Source organism: Dendrobates tinctorius, unplaced genomic scaffold (genome assembly GCF_039654945.1).
Source record: "Dendrobates tinctorius isolate UK_male_01 unplaced genomic scaffold, ASM3965494v1 ptg000032l, whole genome shotgun sequence".
Taxonomy (NCBI): domain Eukaryota; kingdom Metazoa; phylum Chordata; class Amphibia; order Anura; family Dendrobatidae; genus Dendrobates; species Dendrobates tinctorius.
In genome coordinates, this window is record NW_027361700.1 from 2,157,625 (window position 1) to 2,185,288 (window position 27,664).

Genomic DNA, 27,664 nt, shown 5'->3' on the forward strand with positions numbered 1-27,664 from the left:
TCAACTTTAACAAGATTCCCGGTGCCGGCATTGGCCACACAGCCCCAAAGCATGATGGAACCTCCACCAAATTTTACTGTGGGTAGCAAGTGTTTTTCTTGGAATGCTGTGTTTTTTAGCCACTATGCATATCGCCTTTTTGTATGACCAAACAACTCAATCTTTGTTTCATCAGTCGACAGGACCTTCTTCCAAAATGTAACTGGCTTGTCCAAATGTGCTTTTGCATACCTCAGGCGACTTGGTTTGTGGCGTGCTTGCAGAAACGGCATCTTTCGCATCACTCTCCCATACAGCTTCTCCTTGTGCAAAGTGCGCTGTATTGTTGACCGATGGACAGTGACACCATCTGCAGCAAGATGATGCTGCAGGTCTTTGGAGGTGGTCTGTGGATTGTCCTTGACTGTTCTCACCATTCTTCTTCTCTGCCTTTCTGATATTTTTCTTGGCCTGCCACTTCTGGGCTTAACAAGAACTGTACCTGTGTTCTTCCATTTCCTTACTATGTTCCTCACAGTGGAAACTGACAGGTTAAATCTCTGAGACAACTTTTTGTATCCTTCCCCTGAAAAGCTATGTTGAATAATCTTTGTTTTCAGATCATTTGAGAGTTGTTTTGAGGAGCCCATGATGCCACTCTTCATAGGAGAATGAAATAGGAGAACTACTTGCAAGTGGCCACTTTAAATACCTTTTCTCATGATTTGATACACCTGGCTATGAAGTTCAAAGCTCAATGAGGTTTCAAAACCATTTTAGTGCTTCAGGAAGTCAGTAAAAAGTAGTTAGGAGTGTTCAAATCAATAAAATGATAAGGGTGCGCATACTTTTGCACCGGTCAAATTTTGTTTAAATGCAGATTGCACATTTTCTGTTAGTACAATAAACCTCATTTGAATCCAGAAATATAACTGAGTCCATCAGTTATTAGATATATGAAACTGAAATAGCTGTTGCAAAAACCAAAATTGTTATAAAGAAAAAAGGTTAACATTAATAGGGGTGCCCAAACTTTTACATATGACTGTACTTCGTACTAGAATGTTCTCTTATGGACCCCTCATTTTACACTTTAAAGGAATTGTCGAGGCTTGGAATGAAAGTCTGAAATCACTCTATGACTCTAGACCTCTGAATCCTGACAGCATACTGTGTGCACGATTCTGCGGTGTTGAAAATGGGTGATTTGCATACTTGCTGTCATGTACTAACGAGACATGCTCATCCTTACTCAATAGAAGTGCACCGAGAGAGGACGAGCACGTCTAGTCAGAATGTGATTGGAAATATGCAACCATTGCTTAGGGCTCTTTCAGACTACAGATGGGCGGACCACTGGATGTTCGGGTTCGGCCGAACAGTTAATAAAAAAGTTTGGGTTCGGGTACCAGAACAGTACCTGGACCCAAACTCCATTCACTTCAATGGGGGGGTCCGAACATCCAGTGTTTGCCACGCTTTGATTTTACCAGGAAGTATGTGTTACTGTTCGGGTTCGGCCCACCGAACACCGGGTGTTTGTCGCGCTGTCTTCTTTAGCAAGGCTAAATGCCTCCTCCAAGATGGCGCTGCAGTGCAGGCGCCTGCCTGTTCAAGGTGTTTTGACCTGTCCTAAGCCATCAGTATGAATAACTAAGCAGAGCACCACATGAAGACCCCCCCACAGGCCGTCCCAGAGCACGAGCATATAATTAACGCAAAACTGAAAATAAAGATTACACAACTACCACAAGACGGATTTCATCACCCAAGGTATCATTGTAATCAGTATAATGGTGCCAACCTGATACTGTGTGTAAGTTACTGTGCACAATCCTGCTGACAGGCTCCCTTTAACAAAATGCAAAGTGAATGAACAAAAGAGAAATGTAAAGCAAATCAAAATTGGTGTGACCACACTTTGTGCAATTGTACCTGGAAGAATTGATATTTCAATTCTGTTTTAAAGGCTAAGAGCTGTCACACCAAATATTGATTTGATTTAGATTAGATTCTTTTGTTCATTCACTCTGCATTTTGTTAATTAATAGATTATTTTTAACACTTCTCTTTAGACAGCATTCTTACTCTGCAGCATTTCTCTTGCCTATGCATAAACGTATAATGTTTAAAGAATGTCTTGATGTGAAACATAGTTCTTAAAGAATCTTTGTGATTTATTATTTTTTAATATAAGTTTCCAAGTCACTATTCATAAGGCCTCATTTAGACATCCATGATTTTTCACGCACAAAAAAATAGTAGTTTCATTAGTGTTTCTGATCCCATTTTCATCTGTTTTGTCAGTGGCAGTTTTTATCATAAGGGTTTCATCAATGATTTTGTTGTATGAAAATAATAAACTACAAAGCTTCTCTTATTTATTACAATGCTAATGGGAATCTGTCAGCAGGTTTTTGCTACCTCATCTGAGAGCAGCATAATGTGGGAAAAAAGATCCTAATTCCAAAGATATATCACTTTGTGTCACAACTGCTGCACCCTGTAAACTATCAGAGTTTTTAGATATAAAATGAAGCAGGGCTGAAAAGCTATCCTCTCCCACACCAGGCTCTCTATGTACATTGTCTATAGACAGTGAGCTGCTTATCAAAGGAGGGGGAGTGGTTGGACTAGGTCTCAGGCACTGCTGTAGAAGCTGTAGTGTGATAACGTCTTGGTGATAAAACCTTCATTTTAAGTAAATAGCACACAGCTTGATAAGTGACACATCGCTGAATTCAGTGTTTTAACCTCTAGCTCATCCTATTCTAAAATTACATGGCAAAAACCTGCTGACAGATTCTCTTTAAAGGGAATCTATCAGCAGGTTTTTGCTATTTAACCCCTTTCTGACATGAGACGTACTATCCCGTCCATGGGACCTGGGCCCCTATGCTCATGGACGGGACAGTACGTCTAGCACAATCAGCGGCGCTCACGGGGTGAGCACTGCTGATCACGGCCGGGTGTCAGCTGATTATCACAGCTGACACCTGGCACTATGTGTCAGGGGCGGTCACTGACCGCCCCCGACACGTTGACCCCTGGCACACTGCGATCAAACACGATTGCAGTGTACCGGGGGTTTAGGGAAGCATCGGCAGGGAGAGGGCTCCCTCCGTGCTTCCCTGAGCCCCCCGGAGCAACGCGATGTGCAGCGCTGCTCCGGGGTTTTCTTCCCTGCAGGTCCCCGAATCCAATATGGCGGCGGGGACCTTTGGGGGCCTGCAGGGAGCTGGCTTCCTCATGCCTGCAAAGCGCCGGCATGAGGAAGCCTCCAGCACTGCCTGTGACAGATCGCTGATCTGTCACAGCGATCTGTGACGTGACAGATGTAACCATGGTACCGCTGAAAAGGTCATCTGTCCCGCAAAAAACGAGCCACCACACAGCGTCATCAGCGAAAAAATAAAAACGTTATAGCTCGCAGAATAAAGCGATGCAAAAATAATTATTTTTTATATAAAATTGATTTCAGTGCATAAAAGCGCCAAAACATAAAAGACATAAATGAGGTATCGCTGTAATCGTACAGACCCGAAGAATAAAACCGCTTTATCAATTTTACCGCACGCGGAACGGTATAAACGCACCCCCCAAAAGAAATTCTTGAAATGCTGGTTTTTGTTCATTCTGCGTCCCAAAAATCAGAATAAAAAGCGATCAAAAAATGTCACGTGCCCGAATATGGTACCAATAAAAACGTCATCTCGTCCCGCCAAAAATATGACCTCACATAACTCGGTGGATCAAAATATGGAAAAATTATAGGTCTCAAAATGTGGTGATGCAAAACTATTTTTACAATAAAAAGCGTCTTTTAGCGTGTGACAGCTGCCAAATATAAAAACCGCCATAAATAGTAAATCAAACCCCCCGTTATCACCCCCTTAGTTAGGGAAAAATAATAAAATTAAAAAAATGTATTTATTTCCATTTTCCCATTAGGGCTAGGGTTAGGGCTGAGATTAGGATTAGGGGTGTGTTGGGGTTAGGGTTGGAGTTAGAATTGGGGGGGTTTCCACTGTTTGGACACATCAGGTGCTCTCCAAACGCAACATGGCGTCTGATCTCAATTCCAGCCAATTCTGCATTGAAAAAGTCAAATGGTGCTCCTTCCCTTCCAAGCTCTGCCATGCGCCCAAACAGTATTTTACCCCCACATATGGGGTATCAGCCTACTCAGGACAAATTGCAAAACAACTTTTGGGGTCCAATTTCTCCTGTTACCCTTAGGAAAATAAAAAATTGGGGGCAAAAATATCATTTTTGTGGAAAAAAAAATGATTTTTTTATTTTTACGTCCGGGCGTTATAAACGTCTGTGAAGCACTTGAGGGTTCAAAGTGCTCACCACACATCTAGATAAGTTCCATGGGGGGTCTAGTTTCCAAAATGGGGTCACTTGTGGGGAGTTTCAACAGTTTAGGCACATCAGAGGCTCTTGAAACGCGACATGACACCCGCAGACCATTCCATCAAAGTCTGCATTCCAAAACGTCACTACTTCCTGTTATGAATGGGTCACCGAGGAGGAAAAGTAAACAAGCTAAGTCACAGAAAACCAGAGAGGATGGTAACTATGCAGATTGCAGACCCCCGATCCTAACCACACAACTAGCAGCAGCCGTGGATCGTTCCTACGATGATTCTAGATGCCTCGTCACAGCCGGAGGACTAAATAAGCCTAAAGCAAGAAAAGGGGAAAACTAACAGCCCCAGAGCAGACCCTAAAGGAATAGACACAGCCCCCACACATGTATTGACGGTGAAACAAGATGAAAACACAAACACAGGCAGGAAAATAGGCTGAGCAAATGATGGGGCGCAAACTAACTAGGAAGGACAGGAAAGGAAAGACACTGTCTGCAATCTGCCCAAAAAACCCTACAAAAATAATGTCCAACACTTCTGATAACAAAATTAACCCTGAAGTCACTAGTCTTCTCCCACTATATCAGCACTCTGAAATATTCTGAGACAGAGCAAAAAAGAGGCCAATCTAATAAGGGACAAAAAGCAAATTGGCAAATACAGATAAATAAGAGTGGAAATTCAGCACAGCCCCAGCCGGGGTTGGCTGACCACACAAAAAACTGAATAGACCAACAAAATCAAGTGTGAACATTGGCAGAAACACTTAGCTTGAGATGACTGGAACACAGCTGAAAACCAAGACCTGAAAAGCCAGAAGGAATCACCAGCACCAGAATAGGGCGTCGGCTGTCTTAAATCCAGTCTGAGATTCCAGAGATCCAATCGTTATCCTCATCATCAGGTGGCAGATCTCTACTAATTAAATCAACCTCACTACCTCCTGTTACCACCAGAGGGAGCCCGGAAGGAGAACTCACAACTGGTAGACAAGAAAATGAGTTCACAACAACTTCCCTTCCGAGCCCCGACGTGTGCCCATACAGTAGTTTTCTCCCACATATGGGGTATCAGCGTACTCAGGACAAATTGGACAACAACTTTTGGGGTCCATTTTCTCATGTTACCCTTGGGAAAATAAAAATTTTGGTGACTAAAAGATCATGTTTGTGGAAAAAATATGATTTTGTTTATTTTCATGCCCGGGTGTTATAAACTTCTGTGAAGCCCTTGGGGGTTCAAAGTGCTCACCACACATCTAAATAAGTTCCTTGGGGGGTCTAGTTTCCAAAATGATGTCATTTGTGGGGGGTTTCCACTGTTTAGGCACATCAGGGGCTTTCCAAACGCGACATGGCATCCGCTCTCAATTACAGCCATATAAGTCAAATGGTGCTGCTTCCCTTCCGAGCTCTACGATGCGCCCAAATAATGGTTTACCCTCACATATGGGGTATCAGCGTACTCAGAACAAATTGCACAATAGCTTTTGGGGTCCCGTTACCCTTGGAAAAATAAAAATTGAGGGTGAAAAGATCATTTTTGTGGAAAAAATAAGATGATTTAATTGTACGGCTGTACGTTATAAACTTCTGTGAAGCCCTTGTGGGTTCAAAAATCTCACCACATATCTAGATAAGTTCCTTGGGGGGTCTAGTTCCCAAAATGGGGTCACTAGTGGGGGCTTCCACTGTTTAGGCACATCAGGGGCTCTCCAAACGTGACATGGCGTCCCTTTCTGAGCTCTGCCATGCGCCGAAATAGTGGTTCCCCCTACATATCAGGTATCAGCCTACTCAGGAGAAATTGCACAATAACTTTTGCAGTCCAATTTCTCCTGTTACCCTTGGTAAAATAAAAAAAATTGGACCTGAAGTAATTTTTTTGTGAAAAAAGTTAAATGTTCATTTTTTTACACATTCAAAAAATTCCTGTGAAGCACCTGAAGGGTTAATAAACTTCTTTAATGTGGTTTTGAGCACCTTGAGGGGTGCAGTTTGTAGAATGGTGTCACTTTTGGGTATTTTCATCATCATATCATATAGACACCTCAAAGTGACTTCAAATGTGATGTGGTCTGTAAAAATAAAATGGTGTTGTAAAAATGAGATATCGCTGGTCAACTTTTAACCCTTATAACTTCCTAACAAAAAAAAAATTTTGGTTCCAAAATTGTGCTGATGTAAAGTAAACATATGTGAAAGGTTACTTATTAATTTTTTTGTGTGCCATATCTCTGTGATTTAAGGGCATAAAAATTCAAAGTTAGAAAATTGCGAAATTTTCACCAAATTTCCAGTTTTTTCACAAATAAAGTTATTTGAATGAAAAACCATTAACATGAAGTACAATATGTCACGAGAAAACAATGTCAGAATCTGTGGGATCCATGGAAGCGTTTCAGAGTTATTACCTCATAAAGGGACAGTGGTCAGAATTGTAAAAATTGGCCCGGTCATGAACGTGCAAACCACCCACCCTTGGTGGTAAAGGGGTTAATCTAAGAGTAGCATAATATGGGGAAAGTGAGCCTGTCTCCGATACACTGTGTGCAGAATTATTAGGCAAATGAGTATTTTGACCACATCATACTTTTTATACATGTTGTCCTACTTCAAGCTGTATAGGCTTGAAAGCCAACTGCCAATTATGTAAATCAGGTGACTCGCAACTCTGTAATGAGGAGGGTTGTGGTCTAATGACATCAAAACCCTATATAAGGTGTGCTTAATTATTAGGCAACTTCCTTTCCTTTGGCAAAATGGGTCAGAAGAGAGATTTGACGGACTCTGAAAAGTCAAAAATTGTGAGATGTCTTGCAGAGGGATGCAGCAGTCTTGAAATTGCCAAACTTTTGAAGCGTGATCACTGAACAATCAAGCGTTTCATGGCAAATATCCAACAGGGTCACAAGAAGCGTGTTGATAAAAAAAGGCGCAAAATAACTGCCCATGAATTGAGGAAAATCAAGCGTCAAGCTGCCAAGATGCCATTTGCCGCCAGTTTTGCCATATTTCAGAGCTGAAACGTTACTGGAGTATCAAAAAGCTCAAGGTGTGCCATACTCAGGGACATGGCCAAGGTAAGGAAGGCTGAAAAACGACCACCTTTCAACAAGAAACATAAGATAAAACGTCAAGACTAGGCCAAGAAATATCTTAAGACTGATTTTTCTAAGGTTTTATGGACTGATGAAATGAGAGCGACTCTTGATTGGCCAGATGGATGGGCCCGAGGCTGGATCAGTAAAGGGCAGAGAGCTTCACTCCGACTCAGATGCCAGCAAGGTGGAGGTGGGGTACTGGTATGGGCTGGTATCATCAAATATGAACTTGTGGGACCTTTTTGAGTTGAGGATGGAGTGAAGCTCAACTCCCAGACCTACTGCCAGTTTCTGGAAGACCCCTTCTTCAAGCAGTGGTACAGGAAGAAGTCGGTATCGTTCAAGAAAAACATGATTTTCATGCAGGACATGCATCCAAATACTCCACAGCGTGGCTGCCCAGTAAAGGTCTAAAAGACGAAAAAATAATGACATGCCCCCCTTGTTCACCTGATTTGAACCCCATAGAGAACCTGTGGTCCCTCATAAAATGTGAGATCTACATGTAGGGAAAACAGTACACCTCTCCGAACAGTGTCTGCTAGGCTGTGGTGGCTGCGGCATGCAATGTTGATCATAAACAGATCAAGCAACTGACAGAATCTATGGATAGAAGGCTTTTGAGTGTCATTGTAAAGAAAGGTGGCTATATTGGTAACTGATTTTTTTTGTTTTGTTTTTGAATGTCAGAAATGTTTATTTCTACATTTTGTGTTGTTATATTGGTTTACCTGGTGAAAATAAACAAGTGAGATGGGTATATATTTGGTTTTTATTAAGTTGCCTAATAATTATGCACAGTAATAGTTACCTCCACAAACAGATATCCTCCTAAGATAGCCAAATCTAAAAAAACCCACTCCAACTTCCAAAAATATTAAGCTTTGATATCTATGAGTCTTTTGGGTTGATTGAGAACATAGTAGTTATTCCATAATAAAAAGAATCCTCTCAAATACAACTTGCCTAATAATTCTGCACACGGTGTATATCACTTAGTTTAATGGGTGCAGCAGTTGTGACACAATCAGATTTCTTAGTTGCAGCATATAGCAAAGCTCAGAAAACTAATCCAGCCTACACCAGACTCTCTATGTACATTTTCTATTGACAACAAGCTGCTTATCAGAGAAGGGGTCAGAGTTGACCACTACTCACAAGAGCACCAATCTGGCAGTAATAATTCCCAGGTGATAATTGTAAGTAAACAGCACACAGCCAAAAAAGTGACACATAGGGGGCTGAAACACAAATTACAGTTATCTCCTGCTGTCTTCATATTATATAGCAAAAACCTGCTGACAGATTCCCATTAATCACAAACTGCACATTGATGGATAATTTTGATCCATGACTTTGATCAAAAAAGGACATGTCTCCTTGATTGATTTTTTTTTTTTCGGACACCATCTTCAAAATTATATTATATTGGGTGAAAAACACTTAAAGAAAATGTACATAAAAGCAGAGTTCTGAATGAAGCTTAAGGCAAGTTTCACATTAGCGTTTACGGCCGCAGCGTCGGGCTGCGCACGGCCGCCGCTAAGCCCCACCCCCTGCCGCACCTCCGCCGGTAGCTCCGCCTACGGACGCATGACGCTGCATGCGTCCCCTATCTTTATCACTGGGGACGCAGGCCGTGCGCAGTATGCGTTTGGCGGCACATGCGTCCTTTTGACGGTGCACCGATCAGCGCCAAATGCAACCTGTTGCATTTTGGTTGTGCTCGGCGCACCGTCAAAAGGACGCATGCGCCGCCAAACGCATACTGCGCACGGCCTGCCTCCCCAGTGATAAAGATAGGGGACGCAGGACGCATGCAGCATCATGCACCCGTAGGCGGAGCTACCGGCAGAGGTGCGGCAGGGGGCGGGGCTTAGCGGCAGCCGTGCGCAGCCCGACAGTGCGGCCGTAAACACTAATGTGAAACTAGCCTAACAAACACGTTTCACTCTGGCCATAATTCCTTTTCTGTAGAGACTATTTCATTTAAAGTGGTTGTCCGACATTAGGGTACAAGTCTGCAGTAACTCTATGTGACTTACAGACCTGTGAATCCACACAGCGCGCACTGCAAGGATTCTCTGGTGCCGATGTCAAGAGCAGGCACTTGATCGGAAGTATAATAAATAATAATACATTTTATTTCTATAGCGCCGACATATTCTGCAGCACTTTACATTTCAGAGGGGGCTTGCACAGATGATAGACATTACAGCATAACAATAATCACATAGATCATAACAGATACCAAGAGGAATGAGGGCACTGCTCGCAAGCTTACAATCTGAGGAAAAAGGGGAGACACGAAAGGTGGGTGGTAACAATTGCCCTGATTGTTCGGACCAGCCATAATGTTAAGTGTGTAACAGTACAGACACAGAGGGCTAATGGAGGCATAAAGCATGCGGGAGCATGATGCGGGGAATCTGGTTATGGTAAAACTTTTGACTGTGCCACACAGGGATAGATTAGATTAATGTGCTGAGGCGGTAGGCCAGTCTGAATAAATGCGTTTTCAGGGCACGCTTAAAATTGTGGGGATTGGGGACTAATTGTTTTGACTTAGGAAGTGCATTCCAAAGAATTGGTGCAGCACGTGTATAGTCTTGGAGACGGGAGTGGGAGGTTCTGATTATTGAGGATGCTAACCTCAGGTCATTAGCAGAACGGAGGGCACAGGTAGGGTGGTAGACTGAGATGATGGAGGAGATGTAGGGTGGTGCTGAGCCATGGAGAGCTTTGTTGGTGAGGGTAATAAGTTTGTACTGGATTCTGGAGTGGACGGGTAGCCAGTGTAATGACTTGCACAAGGTAGAGGCATCGGTGTAACGATTGGCGAGGATTATGATCCTGGCTGCAGCATTCAGGACGTGTTGGAGGGGGGAGAGTTTGGTAAGAGGGAGACCGATTAGAAGAGAGTTACATTAGTCGAGACGAGAATGAATAAGAGAAACAGTAAGAGTTTTTGCAGAGTCAAAAGTAAGAAAAGGTTGAATTCTAGAAATGTTTTTGAGGTGCAGATGACAAGAGCGAGCCAGTGATCGCATGAGGGGGGCAAAGGAAAGCTCAGAGTCAAGTATGACCCCAAGACATGTTGCTGGGGAGTAATAGTGAAACCACACACGGAAATGGCAATGTCGGGTATAGGTACATTAGTAGCGGCAGGAAACACAAGGAGTTCAGTCTTTGACAGGTTCAGTTTCAGCTATAGTGAGGACATGATGTTAGACACAGCGTTTAGATAATCGCTGGTGTTTTCTAGAAAGGCAGGTGTGATGTCAGGAGAAGAAGCGTATGGGTGTCACCAGCATAGAGATGGTACTGGAAACCAAATCTACTGATTGTTTGACCAATAGGGGCAGTGTACAAAGAGAAAAGGAGGGGGCCTAGGACTGATCCTTGAGGAACCCCAACAGTAAGGGGAAGATGAGAGGAGGAGGAATCAGAAAAAGATACAGTAAAGGAGCAGTCAGAGAGATAGGAGGAGAACCAGGAGAGAATGGTGTCCTTGAGGCCAATGGAACGGAGCATAGTGAGGAGGAGCTGATGATCCACAGTATCAAATGCTGCAGAGAGATCCAAGAGAATTAGCATGGAGTAATGACCATTTGATTTAGCTGTTAGTAGATCATTAGAGACTTTAGTGAGGGCAGTTTCTGTAGAGTGTAAAGAGCGGAAACCGGATTGGAGAAGGTCGAGAAGAGAGTTATCAAAGAGATAGCGGATAAGACAGGAGTGGACCAGGCGTTCCAGGAGTTTAGAGATAAAGGGAAGATTAGAGACAGGTCTATAGTTAGTGGCACAGTTTTGGTTGAGGGATGGTTTTTTAAGTATTGGATGTATGATGGCATGCTTAAATGAGAAGGAAAGATACCAAAAGAGAGAGAGGTTAAATATTTTAGTTAGGTGAGGGGTGACAGCAGGGGAAAGGGACTGGAGGAGATATGACGGAAATGGGTCACTGGTGCAAGTGATTGGGCGAGAAGATGCAAGGAGCCTGCTTACTTCTTCTTCTGTGACTGGTTCAAAATCAGAGAGTGAGCTAGATGCAGTTGGGGAGGGAGGACAGTGCATGACAGTGCATGGTATGAGGTGATTGAGAGATAATTTCCTGTCGGATCTGGTCAATTTTTTCTTTGAAGTAATTGGCCAGATCGTTAGCTCGAAGCTCCGTGGTTGGGGCCTGTACTCTTGGGTTGAGTAGAGAATGAAAAGTGTCAAAGTGATATAAGAGGTGCAAATTCATCCAGGGCACTTTGAAGTGTTTCATTGTAATGATTCAATGCAGAATCAGGACATGAGAGGGAGGAGATAGGGGCCAATGAAGACTGCAAGTTCTTCTTTCTGGGTGTTAATGGCCTGTATGTTTCTATAAGTATGGACAGTGGGGGTGACCTGAGCAGCCTGGCAGTTCTTGATAGAGAATGAAAGAAGGTTGTGGTCAGAGAGCGGGAGAGGGGAAGTATATGATTTGCATCCATGCGGTCACGTGCCGAATAGATGGGTGCATCTTTTTCAGTGCAAGTGTATTGAGCAAGGCCGAACGCGTTGTGACAGGGTCACTGGCGCTGTATGCGAGGGGAGATATGTGTCACGAAGGTTGCTTTCTTCCATGAACCCATAATTTTCTCTCCAGCATGCTATGTGCTGAAGGGGTTAATCAGCCATGATAAGGGACTGGTTTTTTTTAGGCGAGTAGGTCAGAGATGGGCGGGTTGCCTACTCACCATATCTCCACCTCAAGGGTGTGGCTGGGAAGTTAAATGTTCAGCCGCTGGGTTTTTTCTTTCTCTGTGTTGTGGTTTGGAGAGGAAAGTCTCCAGATGTGGCTCCAGGAGGCGCTGAAGACATATGCGGGTCTGAGCGGGCAAATCCCTCAAATATAAGGACTTTGCTATGATTTATCTGTGGTTTTGCCATTATGCCAGAAAGGCCACGTTTAATTTACTGAACCCTGCTATGGTTTATGCTGTTCTTTAATAAACCAACAGGTTAGTTACCTAAGAAGCGTTCCTCTGTCTACTTGTGAAAGCAGCTGAGTGAGTCAACCCTTCGCAGCATCTAGTTGGAATGTGGCTGGAAGTGTGCAAATGGCATACTACACCAGAGAATCCTCACAGTGCGCACACTGTATTTACAATGACTGCAAATTTGTACCAAGGCTGGACAACCCATTTAATTAGTAAAAAATAAATGTGATACATTCTCTTTAAGTAGTTAGGTCTTTGCAGCAGGCAAATTTGTACCTATTGGAGGGCCTGATATGGGGTTTCATGACATCCAGATTCTCTTTTTTTGTGCTCTGGGGCTCATCTGATCCCCACTGGTCTCAGCTTCCTGGTACTGTCCTCAACACACCAGAAATTCCCACTTAATCGCTGTCTCAGGTGAGTAACTAACACGGGCAGTAATTGGCTGTGTGGGCACTTGGAGTTGGTGTTTCACGGATGGTACCAGGCATTTGCATTGTGTTGAGGATAAGGTCAGGAATCAGACCAGGCAAACGTTGGGACAGAAACAATGGCAGATGGATGAGGCTAAGCATAATTTGTTATTCTAGAGCATTCTGAGGCACCATAAAAGCATTCTTTTGAACACCCATTTAAAGGGCCTACTGGTAACCTAGTTATCCGGAATCTCAATGATGTCACTTCAAATTTGATAGAATGCATATTATCAGAGAATGGAAGGAAGGTTTCTACAGTCACAATTAGGTTCCACATTTAATATAAAAAAATAATAATTTTTTTAGAGTTATCGTTCCTGTAAAACACTCTATGGATCAAAGTTATGTCATATCAAGTGAATTATAACCCAGTGCAAATCCTTATACAAACCATTGAAGATGGTCAGCGTCACAATTACAGAAATGCATTGGATCAGCACATGTTTTCTCTAATCCACAGGCACATCTCTGAATACCGGGGTTAGAGCCTCCCCAGTAAAAATGTCTCTCATTATTCCGCCCCATCCAGAAGCTGAATGGTAATCCCACTGTTAAAACAGAACATGTCAATGGTTAAAATATATTTTGTCCTCCCTTTAACCTTTACAAAGCGTTTAAATAGCATATGGACTAAATATCATTTTTTTGTTTCTACACACGGTCAAATTGCAGAAAATTTCTTATTATATAATCTATGCAGGTACACACATGGACAAAATTGTTGTTTTTTTTCTGTTAAAATAAGAAAAACCCACAATGGTCACTGAAATAATGTGAAACTAACACAAGTAGTTTTCAATGTACGGTAAATTTACTGAATATCAACTAATGAAAATTAGACATTTCTTATGAATTGTGGGTCAACAGAAAGAAATAAAACAAAACAATAATTATATTACCTGAAATTTAATTGCTTATTATGAGGCAATTAGCACCTGCCTGAAGGAGTTTTTGCTGCTTCTGATCAACACGTTAGATTAGAGGTTGAACTCAATGGACCTATGTCTGCTTTCAAGCTTAAAGGGAATTTCTCAGTAGGAGCTACCCTCCCAAGTCGTCTATACGGGCATGCAGGTCATAGAACGTTTAATAAATTGATACCTTGATATCTGCAATCCAATATTTTATTCCAGAGAAATCCATGTTTTTCTTAATATGTAATTGAGCTGTAAAGATCTATGGGCATCCAGAGCATATTTTAAAAGAAAGTGGAGCATTATCAGTGGGAGACATGTAAATCAAGAAAGCAGACTGTCAGTCGTTACATATCACTCCCCCTTTCATTAAACTCTTTCACCACCTTTGGATTTTCCATTTTTGTGTTTTCGTTTCTTGCTCCCCTTCTTCCCAGAGCATAACTTTAAAATTTTTCCATCAATATAGCTATATGAGGGACGTGGGTTTTTTGCGGGAAGAATTGTACTTTTGAATGACACCATTGTTTCAACCACATGGTGCACTGGAAAACAGGGAAAAAAAATTCCAAGTGAGCTGAAGTTTTCATTTATACTATTTTGGGGTAGATACGATTTTTTGATCACCCATTATTGAATTTTATAGCAATGTAGCAGCGGCCAAAGAATGAAATTTTGGCATTTTGATTTTTTTTTGTACATTACGCCATGTACAGATTGCATTAATTCACTTTATATTTTGATAGTTCGGACATTTCTGAACACAGTGATACCAAATATATTTATTGTTTTTTAATTGTTTTATTTTGAATGGGGCAAAACTTTTGTGCTTTATAATATTTTTTAAAACTTTTTTTATACTTTTTACTGGCTTCAATAGTCTCCTTAGGAGAATTGAAACTGCAGAGATTGACAGCGGCAAACTGCAGAGATTGACAGCGGCGTTTAAGTTGTTAACAGCTGCGGGTGGATCTCAAATCCACCTACGGCTGTTACAGGCACATGACAGCTGATCAGATCAGGGAAAGATGAGGGCCCAGAGCCGGAGCCCCTACCAAATGCAAGGAGACTACCTTAGATGTACCTATACATCCAAGGTGGTTAATAGTTTATAATAAGCACTGGAGGCAGAGTCTTCGGAGATCAGTGTCCGGCCCATAGCTCTTAACAGCTCATTTGCATATAAGTATACCATGAATTTCTTGGGAATAAGATATTGGATATCAGGTATAATTTTCTTCAACTTTCTATGATCAGCATTCTCATATAGACGTCTTAGGATGGTAGATCGTACTGACAGGTTCACTTTAAAAACAATGAAAACTATGAAGCAATTATTGAATAAAGCATTTTTTTTTAAATATATTCTTTTACTATTCATGTTTCACACCAAATAACCCGCAAGTAAATTTTCAGTGGTGCGGGGTTAAATCCCAGGATCAAGCACCATAATGACATTACAGCGCTTCATCATTATCAGGTTAGGGGGTTATTTTATGATCAGCTCAGCCTATTTTAATAGTTCCAACAAATAGGGATTTTACCAGAGTATCCCCTAGAAAAGGCTATCATATAAGAAATGTTTTCCTTTTTGAATTAGATAAGCCTGAATTGTTCAAGATAGGAGCGTATATTAGTTTTACTGTCGTATTAATAATACAAGCTTATTCCGAACTGTGTTTTCTGTGACACAAATCCTGGTTTTTACTTACTTGGTGTATTCAGGAGCCTGGATTTATAGCAGGAGTATTCTATCCTTTGCTCACAGTATTCAGATCCATTAGCCAGTGACGACACTTCCCCCCAGGATGCGTTCCAGTAATTTACCTCCCCCAGAAACGGCTGGTCAGGACTGGAACCGACAACTTTGGTTCGATAATATCGGTCATTTTGTACAATTGTCCATGCTCTTTCCTCTGACAAGATTTGAAATGTATAAAGCAATTATAAATTCATTGTTATATTACCAGCTTTTATAAATTTATGTCTCTTCTCCAATCTTAGCAGTAACTGCCAGTATTTATGTGGTTTACTCTACCATTACCAATTTGTGCAACTGTAATTAAAAATAGATCTATCTCCAAATTTCACAATATGAGCTGCAAGCATTAGTAGTTATCCCAGTCCCAAGGAGGCTGGTGTATTTACTTTGAAAAATCCATGTCACAATGGCAGTATAATCCTTTCTGAAAGTTTAACTCAATCTCCCCACACCTAGCCTGATTGACAGCTCCTCAATGTGCCTCCTCCCTGTGGCTGGTAAGAACTCACACTGATCAGCACAAGCTGCAGCTGTCAGTCTGGCTAAGTGGATGGGTGGAAACTGAATACGCTTATTAACGCCCTCATTTTATAATGTATACAGTTTGCATTGCGAAATGTGGTGACAAATCTGATAATGTTTTTCTCAATTGTTACTGACTAACATTGCTCCCATAGATGTATGTGTTCATCCTCTCACATTTATTTCCTTCCTTCTTTTTGCCCTCTAATCCCCCAAACACATCTATAGAAAGCAGTGATGGAGAAGCCTCCTGAATGATATGTAATACATAATCTCTGCTCTTTTGGACAGACAGTGACAGCAACAGAGCTAAACCTAATTTTAGGAGAGGAAGTAGCAATTTCCCCACTGTAATTTGTTAATGTGGATAATTGTGACTACATTACCAGATATATCACAGTAGACTGTAAACGGCTTTAAAGGGCCACTGCCATCAGGATCCACAGTGTAATTGCCAGAGTATTTTCCACTGATTCTGTAGGAATCACAGTTTTCCTTGAAGAGAGCTTTAAGGCAAATATTAATGGATTATTTGTAGGCAAGAATAGCATAAAATTCCTTAAAAGGGGTATTCCCATTTCCAAGATCCTATCCCAATATGTAGTAGGTGTAATAATAATATTAGCAAATTGTCGTTACCATTGTCGTAACCATATTAGCAAATTGTCGTAACCATGGAGACCTAAGCTACTGCACATGGGGTAAGCGACATAGTGAAACAGAAGAACTATACTACATTTCTAATTGGAGGTATTTGATAATATTATTTTTGTTATTACACCTACTACATATTGGGATAAAATCTTGGAGATGGGAATACATATTTTAAGTAATGGGATTGACCACAGGTCTCCTGACCCAAATCCAACAGCCTCATAGTCATATTCTGTCTCTCTGAGACTTGAAGTTACTTTTTAATACAAGTAATTTAATGTCCATCATGCTATGACCGGGGATACAAAAATGTTTTGCCACAGGTAGATCCATTATTCTTCTATCTAGTGGCTAACACGGTACAAAGATATACATCTTTCCTGTATCAGTTACATTGCAGAGATTCAAGTTTTGCAGCTGTTTCATGCAGCTGCATTTTAGCTGTCATCATGCCACAGAAGAAATAGTGCACACAGTGCCAGCAGATGCTCATGGTAGGTTCTTAGTCTTGGATCTGTAAACCCTTCAAATTAATATTCTGCTATTCAATAGACAGAAGACTTTATCATCTGGGTTTATGAGCTTGGACCTCATTCTGTTTTCATAACTTTGAAATGCTCAACCTCCTTCTGCACTACCCATTACTATTCATTAGTGTATTATTAAACATTGGTAACACAATATTGTAAAAGCACGGGTGATTTGTCTAAAAGGACATGTCCAAGAATTTAATAAATTATATCTCTCTATAGCATTAAAGAGGTTTGAGCACACTATATAGCACTTCAGCGCCTTCATTTTTAAAAAAAATTAATGGTGGACTGAACTCAGTAATGCCAATGATGAAATTTTTTGTCCAGATTTCTCTAAATTAAGAAACCTTAATATTAATTAAATAAATTACATCCTTCACCTATATACCCTTACCTGACATGTAAAAAAATACTAGTTGATAAATGACAGTTGGCTCTTACTGGTACTCAGTATAAAATTTGAAGGTTATCATTATTACGAAGCTCATGCATTCGTTTTGGACAACCACAACACGATTTAGTAGATACAATACAATTCATTAAACACTGCTAAACCAGAGTTAGATTTTCAATTTGAGGCTAGAATGGGCACTTACATTTATGGCAGGTATCTCCTTTGTAGCCCGTCATGTCACAGATGCAGAAGAAGTCATCCCAGGATTGATAACAGCGACCCCCATGTTCACATAAATTTGGCCTACACCTAAAGTTGTGATAAGAATAAACTTCATTTAGTCTGTTATCTAGAACTATAATATCATTTAATCAGAGGTATGTAATTTTTAAACCATTGGTGCTGAAGCTAGTTTTGGCATTCTGACTCAACATTTTTACCAGATTAATTGGATTTCTCAATGGTAACATGTTGGTATACAGAAATCCTTTGAATAAGTCTTGGTGGTAGTCCAACATTAGAGATGGGCAGACACCTGGATGTTCGGGTATGGCGGGTTTGGCCGAATAGTTACAAAAAGTGTGGGTTCGGGTACCAGAACAGTACCCGGACCCCATTCACTTGAATGGGGTGCCCGAACATCCAGTGTTTGCCACACTATCGTGTACATGACAGTGCGGCAAACACTGCTTCTGCTCGGTGGTAGAATCAACAGCGCCGGTCAGACAGCCGTGGTCCCACGCTGTCAAAAGACAGCGTGAGCTCGCAGCCAGGATTGGAGGTATAAAGTTTACCTCTGGTCACTGGTGTCAGCTGATGGGACTACTGCTCACATCAGCTGATGCCTAATGACGCTACTAACAGCGAAAGCAGGAGCGGCTGATGAGAGTTTTCATCAACCGGCTCCTGCGCTGTAAACAAATAATTAAAAAAGGCGTAAGTTACCCTGTATTTTTGATTACCAGCCTGGCAAAACTCACAACTGGGGGCTGCAACCCCACGTGACACGTGAGCCCGTTACCTAGTCAGCACTGGCGTTACTGGCCCTGCCTTCATACGAATTGGACATAAAGAGGAAGTCAGGACTGCAGCTGATCTGACTTCCTCTTCATGTTCAATAGCCGGAGAAGCACAGAAAGAAACAGCAGGCAGTAGCAGAAGTTCTTGCTAGTAGCAGGAGTTGTAGTAACAACCCGTAGAGAAGTGGGAACAGTCCGGGTAAGATAGTTCTCAGAACAAGGAGCTGGAGATTGAGCTAGAATAAACAGCTAGACACAATACTAAAGCAATGAATGGGGAATTATGTGGCTTTAAGTAGGCCCAAACAGGAATCAAGATGGATTCGACAAGTTCAGAATCCGCAATCTTAGTAAAAGGCAATTGCAGGACACATCAGCAGCCTCCTGTGGTAACAAGTGGAATTGCAGCAAAATATCAAGATGAACAATAGCAGTCACTTGTGGTCAAACGGTAGAAGGACAACAGGAAATCTGACATGCGGTCCAAGATGGTGACCAGAAGCATGAACTGTAAGACGACGGTGAGTGTCGAGAAACGGCGAGATGGACCCACCCATCATGGGTGCACCAGAGGCAAAAAGGCATTAATCGGTATACAGCCCTTCATAAAGTACACCTACTGAGGGGAGTGCCGTAACCAAATGTGCACGCCCACAGCAGTGAGTGACCGAGGTTGGCAGAGTGAAGAAGAAGAAGATCCGCCCCAAAAAAGTGTGGCCCCGGAAACGGGCAGGAACATTTGAGAAACGGGAAGGTGAGTCAGGGTGGACTGCACAAAGTGAAAGAATGGCCCATAACGGGACTCAGGATGCAGAAGAAACCGTGCCAGTTATGGGAAGTTGGAGAGGGAGCAAGAGATCATGAAGTGGCATGCATTGGTCCCGGAAAGAGATGGCTGGTGGTACGGTGTGCCATTCTGCGGGCGACTAGGAAGGTTTGAGTGGAGGAGATTGCTGGTTTGGCAGTCGGAGGAAGTGTGGATGGGTTGGTTGGCGACACAAAAGGTCCCACAAGAAGTCAAGGAATCGGAGCCTGAGCCAAAAGCAAAAACCACCATCTCTATGTGGCCGAGGTCCTGCATCTGAAGACCTTGCTGGCGGAGTGCAAGTACCTCACTGCCCTCCAAAGAGGTGCCCATTCACGAGGCGGCCCTAATACTACAACCACAGACACATATGGAGAAAGAATCCCTGACCCCAGACCCCGCCAAGGCTAAGTGGGTGGAGGGAGTCAGAAGGGGTTATGGCTTCTTCAGGAAGCGAAGCCCAGGGACCAGATGTATGTCAACACCAGCTCCTTGTGCTACCTAACCATACTCCAGTCAGAAAACTGGGTCCAGTTTGTGAAAGAAGATGGGCCATGGGGATGGTTTTCAGTGGCAGTGACACGGGTGCGGCCGGAAGGTGGGGACCCCCAAGCGACCATCCAACCTCGGTGGAAAATGCCCGCAGCCAGAGCCACTACACCCCAGACTCCTACAGGGCGTTCCAGGAAGAGCAGTGGAGAGACCGCCTTCAGCAGCTCAACCTCCACTGCAGGCACGAAGACCATGGGCCTGTCGGAGATGGCTGGATCTCCAGCTAGAGTGTATATGGCCCAAGGGGCATATTTCGCTGTGTATGTGGAAAGATCTGAGGTAAAGGAGACATGGGTCTAAGCGCTGCCACAGTGCAAAGTATGGTGGTCGTAGGTGAGGAGTCTACTCTGCAAAACCCTGGTTGTACTCGTTGCACTATAAAAAAAAAAAAAAGGGAACTGTTCCGCGTACCTGTGGACTGCAGTTAGAAAACCCAGCATGTAATGTAATGAGGGGCCGAAGATTTTTTGTGTTTCCCCTACCTGTTTTGTTTTTTGTGCAGCCCCTGGCTGGATTAAGGAACTGTAAACTGCTAAAGGGTTCCAAGTCCTTTTTGTCCACATGGATGTTGCTCAAAAGGATTGTGAGCCTGCCACGTATGCATCAGTGTGCAAGTAAAGGAACTGTTGTTCACGAAAAAGCGGAGGGGTGAAAATGGATGACCCGATGCTCCATCCAGTTCAGGACTTTATTGACTGTGCTCCTGGATTGCTGGAGCTGTTGATGTGTTGGCCTGTACACCTCTATTTAAAAAAAAAAAACTTGGACACTCCATTCAGGGGTCCCAAATCAAAGGGACCTGGGTCATGAGAACCTGTGAACTAAAGTGAATACCTGAACCAGACCAAAAGAAGAGGCAAGTGGGCATGGCTGTTTCAGTTGTGCAATTGTGTGTTAAGGCCCCGTCACACACAGCGATATCGCCAGCGAGATCGCTGATTTTGTGACGCCACAGCGATCTTGCCAGCGATATCGCTGTGTGTGACATGGATCAGCGACCGCCCCCCCTGCTGCGTATCGCTGATCGTGCTCCTCGTCCTGGGCCGTTTTTTGATCGTTGGTCTCCCATTGGCCAGCACGCATCGCTGCATGTGGCAGCGAGAGACCAGCGATCAGCGACGCTGGACGCTGGTTTGCAAGGTAAACAGCGGGTAACTAAGAGCCGCTGTTTACATTGAAACCAGCTTGCTCGCTGGTCCAGATCGCTGGAGCGGCTGTCTATGTGACAGCTCACCAGCGATCAGCTAACTATGTCCCAGCGATCCCATCCACGTCGGACCATTGGTGGGATCGCTGGGACATTGATACGTGTAAAGGGGCCTTTAGCCCAGTGCTCGAATAGATCAGGAGATGCACATGATTCAGGACTCCCTTGTGTTCATGGCCGCAGACGACCAGACAGAAATACTGGGAAATAGGGGGAAATTTGACTGAAATATAAACAAAAAAAAAACAATGTAACAGTATAACTATAGCAACTAAACAAATTATGAGATGGGCTTTGTTACCCACAATATTACCACATATATAAGAAAGAGACAAACAATATTTAGGTGGATTTGGTGATGAGACAGAAGTCTAGGGGAAACTGAGGTCCAATAATCCCATTTTTTAAGATATTTATGATGGAAATTGTCAGCTAAAACATATCTAAGCTCTAAAGAACTACAGTATGTAAGGAGGTTTTCTCAATGATGTAGTACAACTTAGGAGGTAGAGTATTTTTCCTTAAAAAAAAACAATGGAATTTTTGAATACAAGAAAAATGTGAATCAAGAGTTTTCTATGGGCAGGTTTGAAACTCTCCATCTTGATTGAAAGGAGGGCCATCTGTGGAGTGATCATAATTTTTTTATTGAATAGTCTTGCGATCAGTGAGACCTGCTTCCATAAAGTCCTTACTTTAGGACAATTCCAAAAGATATGCAATAAAGTGCCTTGTTGACCACAATTTCTCCAACATAAAGGAGCACAATTGTTATTAAAATGAGCTAACCTGACAGGAGTGAAGTACCATCTGGCTGAGAGTTTAAAAAAGGATTTATGAAGTAGCATGGAAATATTGGAGGAATATGAATAATCCAATGCATTTTCCCACGGTTCTGGAGTGAATGACCTGCCCAAGTCTGTTTCCCATTTGAACATATAGGATGATTTAGTAAAGGAGGAGTCATTACTGAAGATGTTATAAAGGTAACATGTACTTCTAAAGATTTTATGATCAACATTCGGACTATGCTTTTCAATTGTTTGGGCAACTGTTGTTGTGTTGCCCCGTGGGCCCAAAGAACATCCACTTTTTGATCCAGGTCCCAACCTAATAGGATCGGGGTCAGTGCTGACCAGTAAAGAAAAGAAAGCATACTACATACCTCTGGAAGAAGACAGTTATTTATGTGTATTTTATGTGTTTTGTGTTGCATTGGTGTCTACTACAAGTGCTTCTCACTAAATTAGAATATCATCAAAAAGTAAATTTATTTCAGTTCTTCAATACAAAAAGTGAAACTCATATATTATATAGAGTCATTACATAAAGAGTGATCTATTTCAAGTGTTTATTTATGTTTATGTTGATGATTATGGCTTACAGCCAATGAAAACCCAAAAGTCATCATCTCCGTAAATTAAAATACTTTGGCCTACTGAAATGTATGTTCTGTAAATGCACTCAATACTTGGTTGAGGCTCCGTTTGCATCAATTACTGCATCAATGTGGCGAGGCATGGAGGTGATCAGCCTGTGGCACTGCTGAGGTGTTATGGAAGCCCAGGTTGCTTTGATAGCAGCCTTCAACTCATCTGCATTGTTGGGTCTGGTGTCTCTCATCTTCCTCTTGACAATACCCCATAGATTCTCTATGGGGTTAAGGTCAGGTGAGTTTGCTGGTCAATCATGCACAGTGATAGTTGTTTTTAAACCAGGTATTGGTACTTTTGGCAGTTTGGACAGCTGCCAAGTCCTGCTGGAGAATGAAATTTCCATCTCCAAAAACCCTGTAGGCAGAGGGAAGAATGAAGTGCTCTTAAAATTTCCTGGTAGGCGGCTGCGCTGACTTTGGTCTTGATAAAACCTAAGACCTACACCAGCAAATGACATTACTCTCCAAACTATCACTGATTGTGAAAACTTCACACTAGACGTCAAGCAGCTTGGATTCTGTGCCTCTCCACTCTTCCTCCAGACTCTGGGACCTTGATTTCCAAATGAAATGCAAAATTTACTTTAATCTGAAAACAACACCTTGGACCACCGAGCAACAGTCCAGTTCTTTTTCTCCTTGGTACAGATAAGACGCTTCTGGCATTGTCTATTGGTCATGAGTGGCTTGACACAAGGAATGCGATACATTGTATGTAGCTCATGTCCTGGATACCTCTGTGTGTGGTGACTCTTGAAGCAGTGACTCCAGCATTAGCCCATTCTTTGTGAATCTCCCCCAAAATTTTTGAATAGCCTTTTCTTAACATTCCTTTCAAGGCTGTGGTTATCCCGTTGCTTGTGCACCTTTTTCTACCATACTTTTTCCATCCACTCAACTTTTCATTAATATTGGATATAGCACTCTGAAAAGTCAGCTTCTTTAGCAATGACCCTTTTATGGCTTACCCTCATTGTTGAGTGTGTCAGTGACTGCCTTCTGGACATCTGTCAAGTCAGCAGTCTTCCCCTTGATTGTGGAGCCTACTGAAACAGACTACGGGACCTTTTTAAATGATTAGGAAGCATTTGCAGGTGTTTTTTGTTAATTGTTCTAATTTACTTAGATAATGATTTGTGGGGTTTTATTGGCTGCAAGCCATAATCATCAACATTAACAGAAATAAACACTTGAAATAGATCACTCTGTTTGTATTGACTATAATATGAGTTTTACTTTTTGTATTGAAGAACTGAAATAAATTAGGAATGTAAACATGATATTATTATTATTATTATTTATATAGCGCCATTAATTCCATGGTGCTGTACATGGGAAGGGGGTTACATACAAAGTTATAGATATTGTTAGCAGTAAACTAATTTACAATGACAGACTGGTACAGAGGGGAGGGGACCCTGTCCTTGCGGACTGACATTCTACAGGATAGTGGGGAAGAGACAGAAGGTCGGGGGTTCAGCAGCTCTGGTGGTGATGAGGCGGCAGAATGGTCATTGCAGGCTGTAAGCTTTCCTGAAAAGATGGGTTTTCAGGTTCCGTTTGAAGGATCCGAGGGTGGTGGATAATACATGATATACAATGGCTGTCAAGTTCCTGCCCTTAAAGACACCAATTGCATTGTATTATAGTTTACACTGTGCCCTGCGTCTTTTGGTACAGTATAAACAGTGGGGAAAATAAGTATTTTGATACACTGCCGACTTAGCAAGTTTTCTCACCTTCAAAGAATGGAGAGGTCTGTAATTTTTATCATAGGTAGGTGAGAAGCAGAATTTAAAAATAAAAAAAGAAAATCACATTGTATGATTTTTAAATAATTAAGTTGCATTGATTACCTACCAACCAGGAAGAATTCTGGCTCTCACAGACCTGTTAGTTTTTCTTTAAGACGCCCTCGTAATCTGCACTCATTACATGTATTAATTGCACCTGTGTGAACTAATTTCCTGTATAAAAGACACCTGTCCACACACTCAATCAATCAAACTCCAACCTCTCCACCATAGCCAAAACCAAAGGACACAAGGGACAAAATTGTAGACCTGCACAAGGCTGGGATAGGCTACAGGTCAACAGGCAAGCAGCTTGGTGAGAAAGCAACAACTGTTGTCATAATTATTAGAAAATATAAGAAACACGAAATGACTGTCAATCTTCCTCAATCTGGGGCACCATGCAATATCTCGCCTCGTGTGATAAGGATGATTCTGAGAAAGGTCAGGCATCATACCAGAACTACACAGGAGGACCTGGTGTCACGCTGGGTGAAGGATAAGAAAGTGCACAACAATGGGGAGAGGGAGGGGGGAGCCCAAACACTAGGGAAATGGGGACTCCTAGGCAGATCTAAAATCACCCTGTCTGCCTAACCATCCCTATAAAGGTTCTGCACCTATTGTCGAGCAGGAACCTAATTCCTGCCTTTTTGGTATCAACTCCACTCCCCAAGTTTGGAGGAAGAAGAAGGATGAGTACAACCCCAAGAACACTGTCCCAACTGTGAGGCATGGTGGGGAAAACATCATTCTTTGGGGTGCATTTCTGCAAAGGACGACTGCACCGTATTAAAGGGAGGAAGCATGGGTGTCACGTGGACCCGTCCTGTGTGACACGACCCGCAGGCCGGGAACTAAAACAACCAGACACGGCACGTGTAACTGTCCTGTGTGACACGACCCGCAGGCCGGTAACTAAAACAACAAGACAAGGGGAAGGGAAACAGTTACAACGGTGGGCCCTGCGATCGGGGACGTGGAGACCTCCTGCACTCCACTGAGTCAGTGTCCCTCACACTCCTAACGTTCCCTAGGCCGGTTCCGCATCGGGCGCTGATCAGGATACCTGTCACCCTAGCACACCCTACACCTATCCCTTGCTAGGGAGCTTGGTGTTGCAGGCACTGGCCCCACCGCTGTACTAATACACACCAGGGAAAATACAAACAGGGAAACATCAGTTAGCTTTGCTCTGCTGCTATTGCTCCCAGCAACAGAATCCACCACCAGAATGCAGCTTTCCCCTGAAGCTCGACACATGAGTTCAGCTTCCACCAGAAGCTATATACCAGAGCTCCCCTGAGCTGCCAGGAACTCTTCTCTGTAGTTCCTTTCTCCACCAGACTTGGTTGGAAAAGAGCAATATCACCAACACCTGCTCATAGACCATGTGACCCTATATAGGAAAAGGGGATGGTCAAATGATCAGGGGCAAAAAGCTGCTATAACCCCACTGACCACCAGGGGCAAAAGGCAAAGCAAAGAAAACATCAAGTGCAATGACCCTAACGGCCACCGGGGGCAATACTATCATTAAGCACACAGCTTAAGGAAAAAAAAAAAGGTTACTAGTGCTTTTTATCTGTCATGATCGCCCAGATCCAGAGTTCACCCCTGCAACTACCTGCACTTCAGGTTTATGAAAAATGAGCACCGCTGGTATTGGCAATGTATGTTCTGGAGGCACCACACATCTCCGAAGTGCTGACCTGAGGAACGAGTTGTGTATGTGTATGTTTGGGGGTAACTCGAGCTGGTAAGACTCCGCAACACACTTCCACTGGATGTCTTTTGGTGGCCACCCATACATGCTCGTTCACACACAGGTCCGGACCTGAACGTTTATTGCCACACATTCGTTTGTCACAATTCGGTGAACTCTTTCTGGGATTGACAACAGATGCATCCCCCTGTGTCACCACACACACACCCACACTTCACCAAGGGGTACACCACCCTCCAACCCTTTCCACCACGAGGTCTGCGCCTCCCAGGGTTGGTTAATGGTGAGGGTTGAGACTTGCCCCTACTCTCCTGCAGCACATCTGCTGCTCTCACTGGAGAGGAAGGGGTCAGTTGAAGAAAGACGGCAGAGACAGTAGTCCCTAGTGAGCAGCCCTCACACGACTGCCCCCAGCTGACTACTTCCCTCGCCCGCCAATCAATTACCGGATTGTGTTTTTTCAGCCAAGGGAGGCCTAAAACGATAGGTACTGGCATTCCCTCCAAGACGTAGCATGACAAGGACTCGTCATGATGTCCTATACGTAGATGGATATTTTCTACGACTTGGATCAAGCTCCCCTGGCTCAGTGGAACAGAGTTTATGGCCTGGACGCTTATAGGTTGGGCTAGCATCCTACACCTCAGGCCATGAGTCTGGACAAAGCGAGCATCCACCAGACTGACTCCTGCTCCGCTGTCCACAAGCACCGGTATAGTGTTGGTCCCCTTAAAAATAGTCTGGGTGAAATGGAGGATGAGGAAAAAGCCAATATGCTAAATGACTTTTTTTCAACAGTATTTACACAAGAAAATCCCATGACGGATAACGTGATCAGGGATAAAAATTCTCCATTAAATGTCACCTGCTTAACCCAGCAGGAAGTACGGCAGCGTCTAAAAATCACTAAAATTGACAAATTCCCGGGCCCGGATGGGATACACCCCCGAGTACTGCAGGAATTATGCACAGTCATAGATAGACCATTATTTTTAATCTTTAAAGATTCCATAATAACAGGGTCTGTACCACAGGACTGGCGTATAGCAAATGTGGTGCCAATATTCAAAAAGGGGACAAAAACTGAACTTGGAAATTATAGGCCAGTAAGTTTAACCTCAACTGTGGGTAAAATCCTGGAGGGTTTTCTAAGAGATACTATACTGGAGTACCTGGAGAAGAATAACCTTATGACCCAATATCAACATGGGTTTACAAGGGACCATTCCTGTCAGACTAATCTGATAAGCTTTTATGAAGAGGTAAGTTCCGGACTGGACCAAGGTAATGCAGTGGACGTGGTGTACATGGACTTTTCAAAAGCTTTTGATACGGTGCCACACAAAAGGTTGATACATAAAATGAGAACAATGGGGATAGGGGAAAATATGTGTAGGTGGGTTAAGAGCTGGCTCAGGGATAGGAAACAAAGGGTGGTTAT

General features: G+C 42.8%; 1 protein-coding gene across 1 annotated transcript in view; it reads right to left on the reverse strand.

Moving 5' to 3' along the window:
* Positions 1-27,664, reverse strand: part of CNTNAP1 (contactin associated protein 1) — a 205,859-nt gene that overhangs the window by 49,561 nt on the left and 128,634 nt on the right. Inside the window, exons 11-14 of the mRNA XM_073572312.1 lie at positions 17,889-17,995; positions 16,492-16,611; positions 15,534-15,737; positions 13,299-13,455 (exon numbers count right to left, since the gene is read on the reverse strand). Coding sequence (XP_073428413.1) covers positions 13,299-13,455; positions 15,534-15,737; positions 16,492-16,611; positions 17,889-17,995 — 588 coding nt within the window. The remainder of the gene's footprint in view (positions 1-13,298; positions 13,456-15,533; positions 15,738-16,491; positions 16,612-17,888; positions 17,996-27,664) is intronic.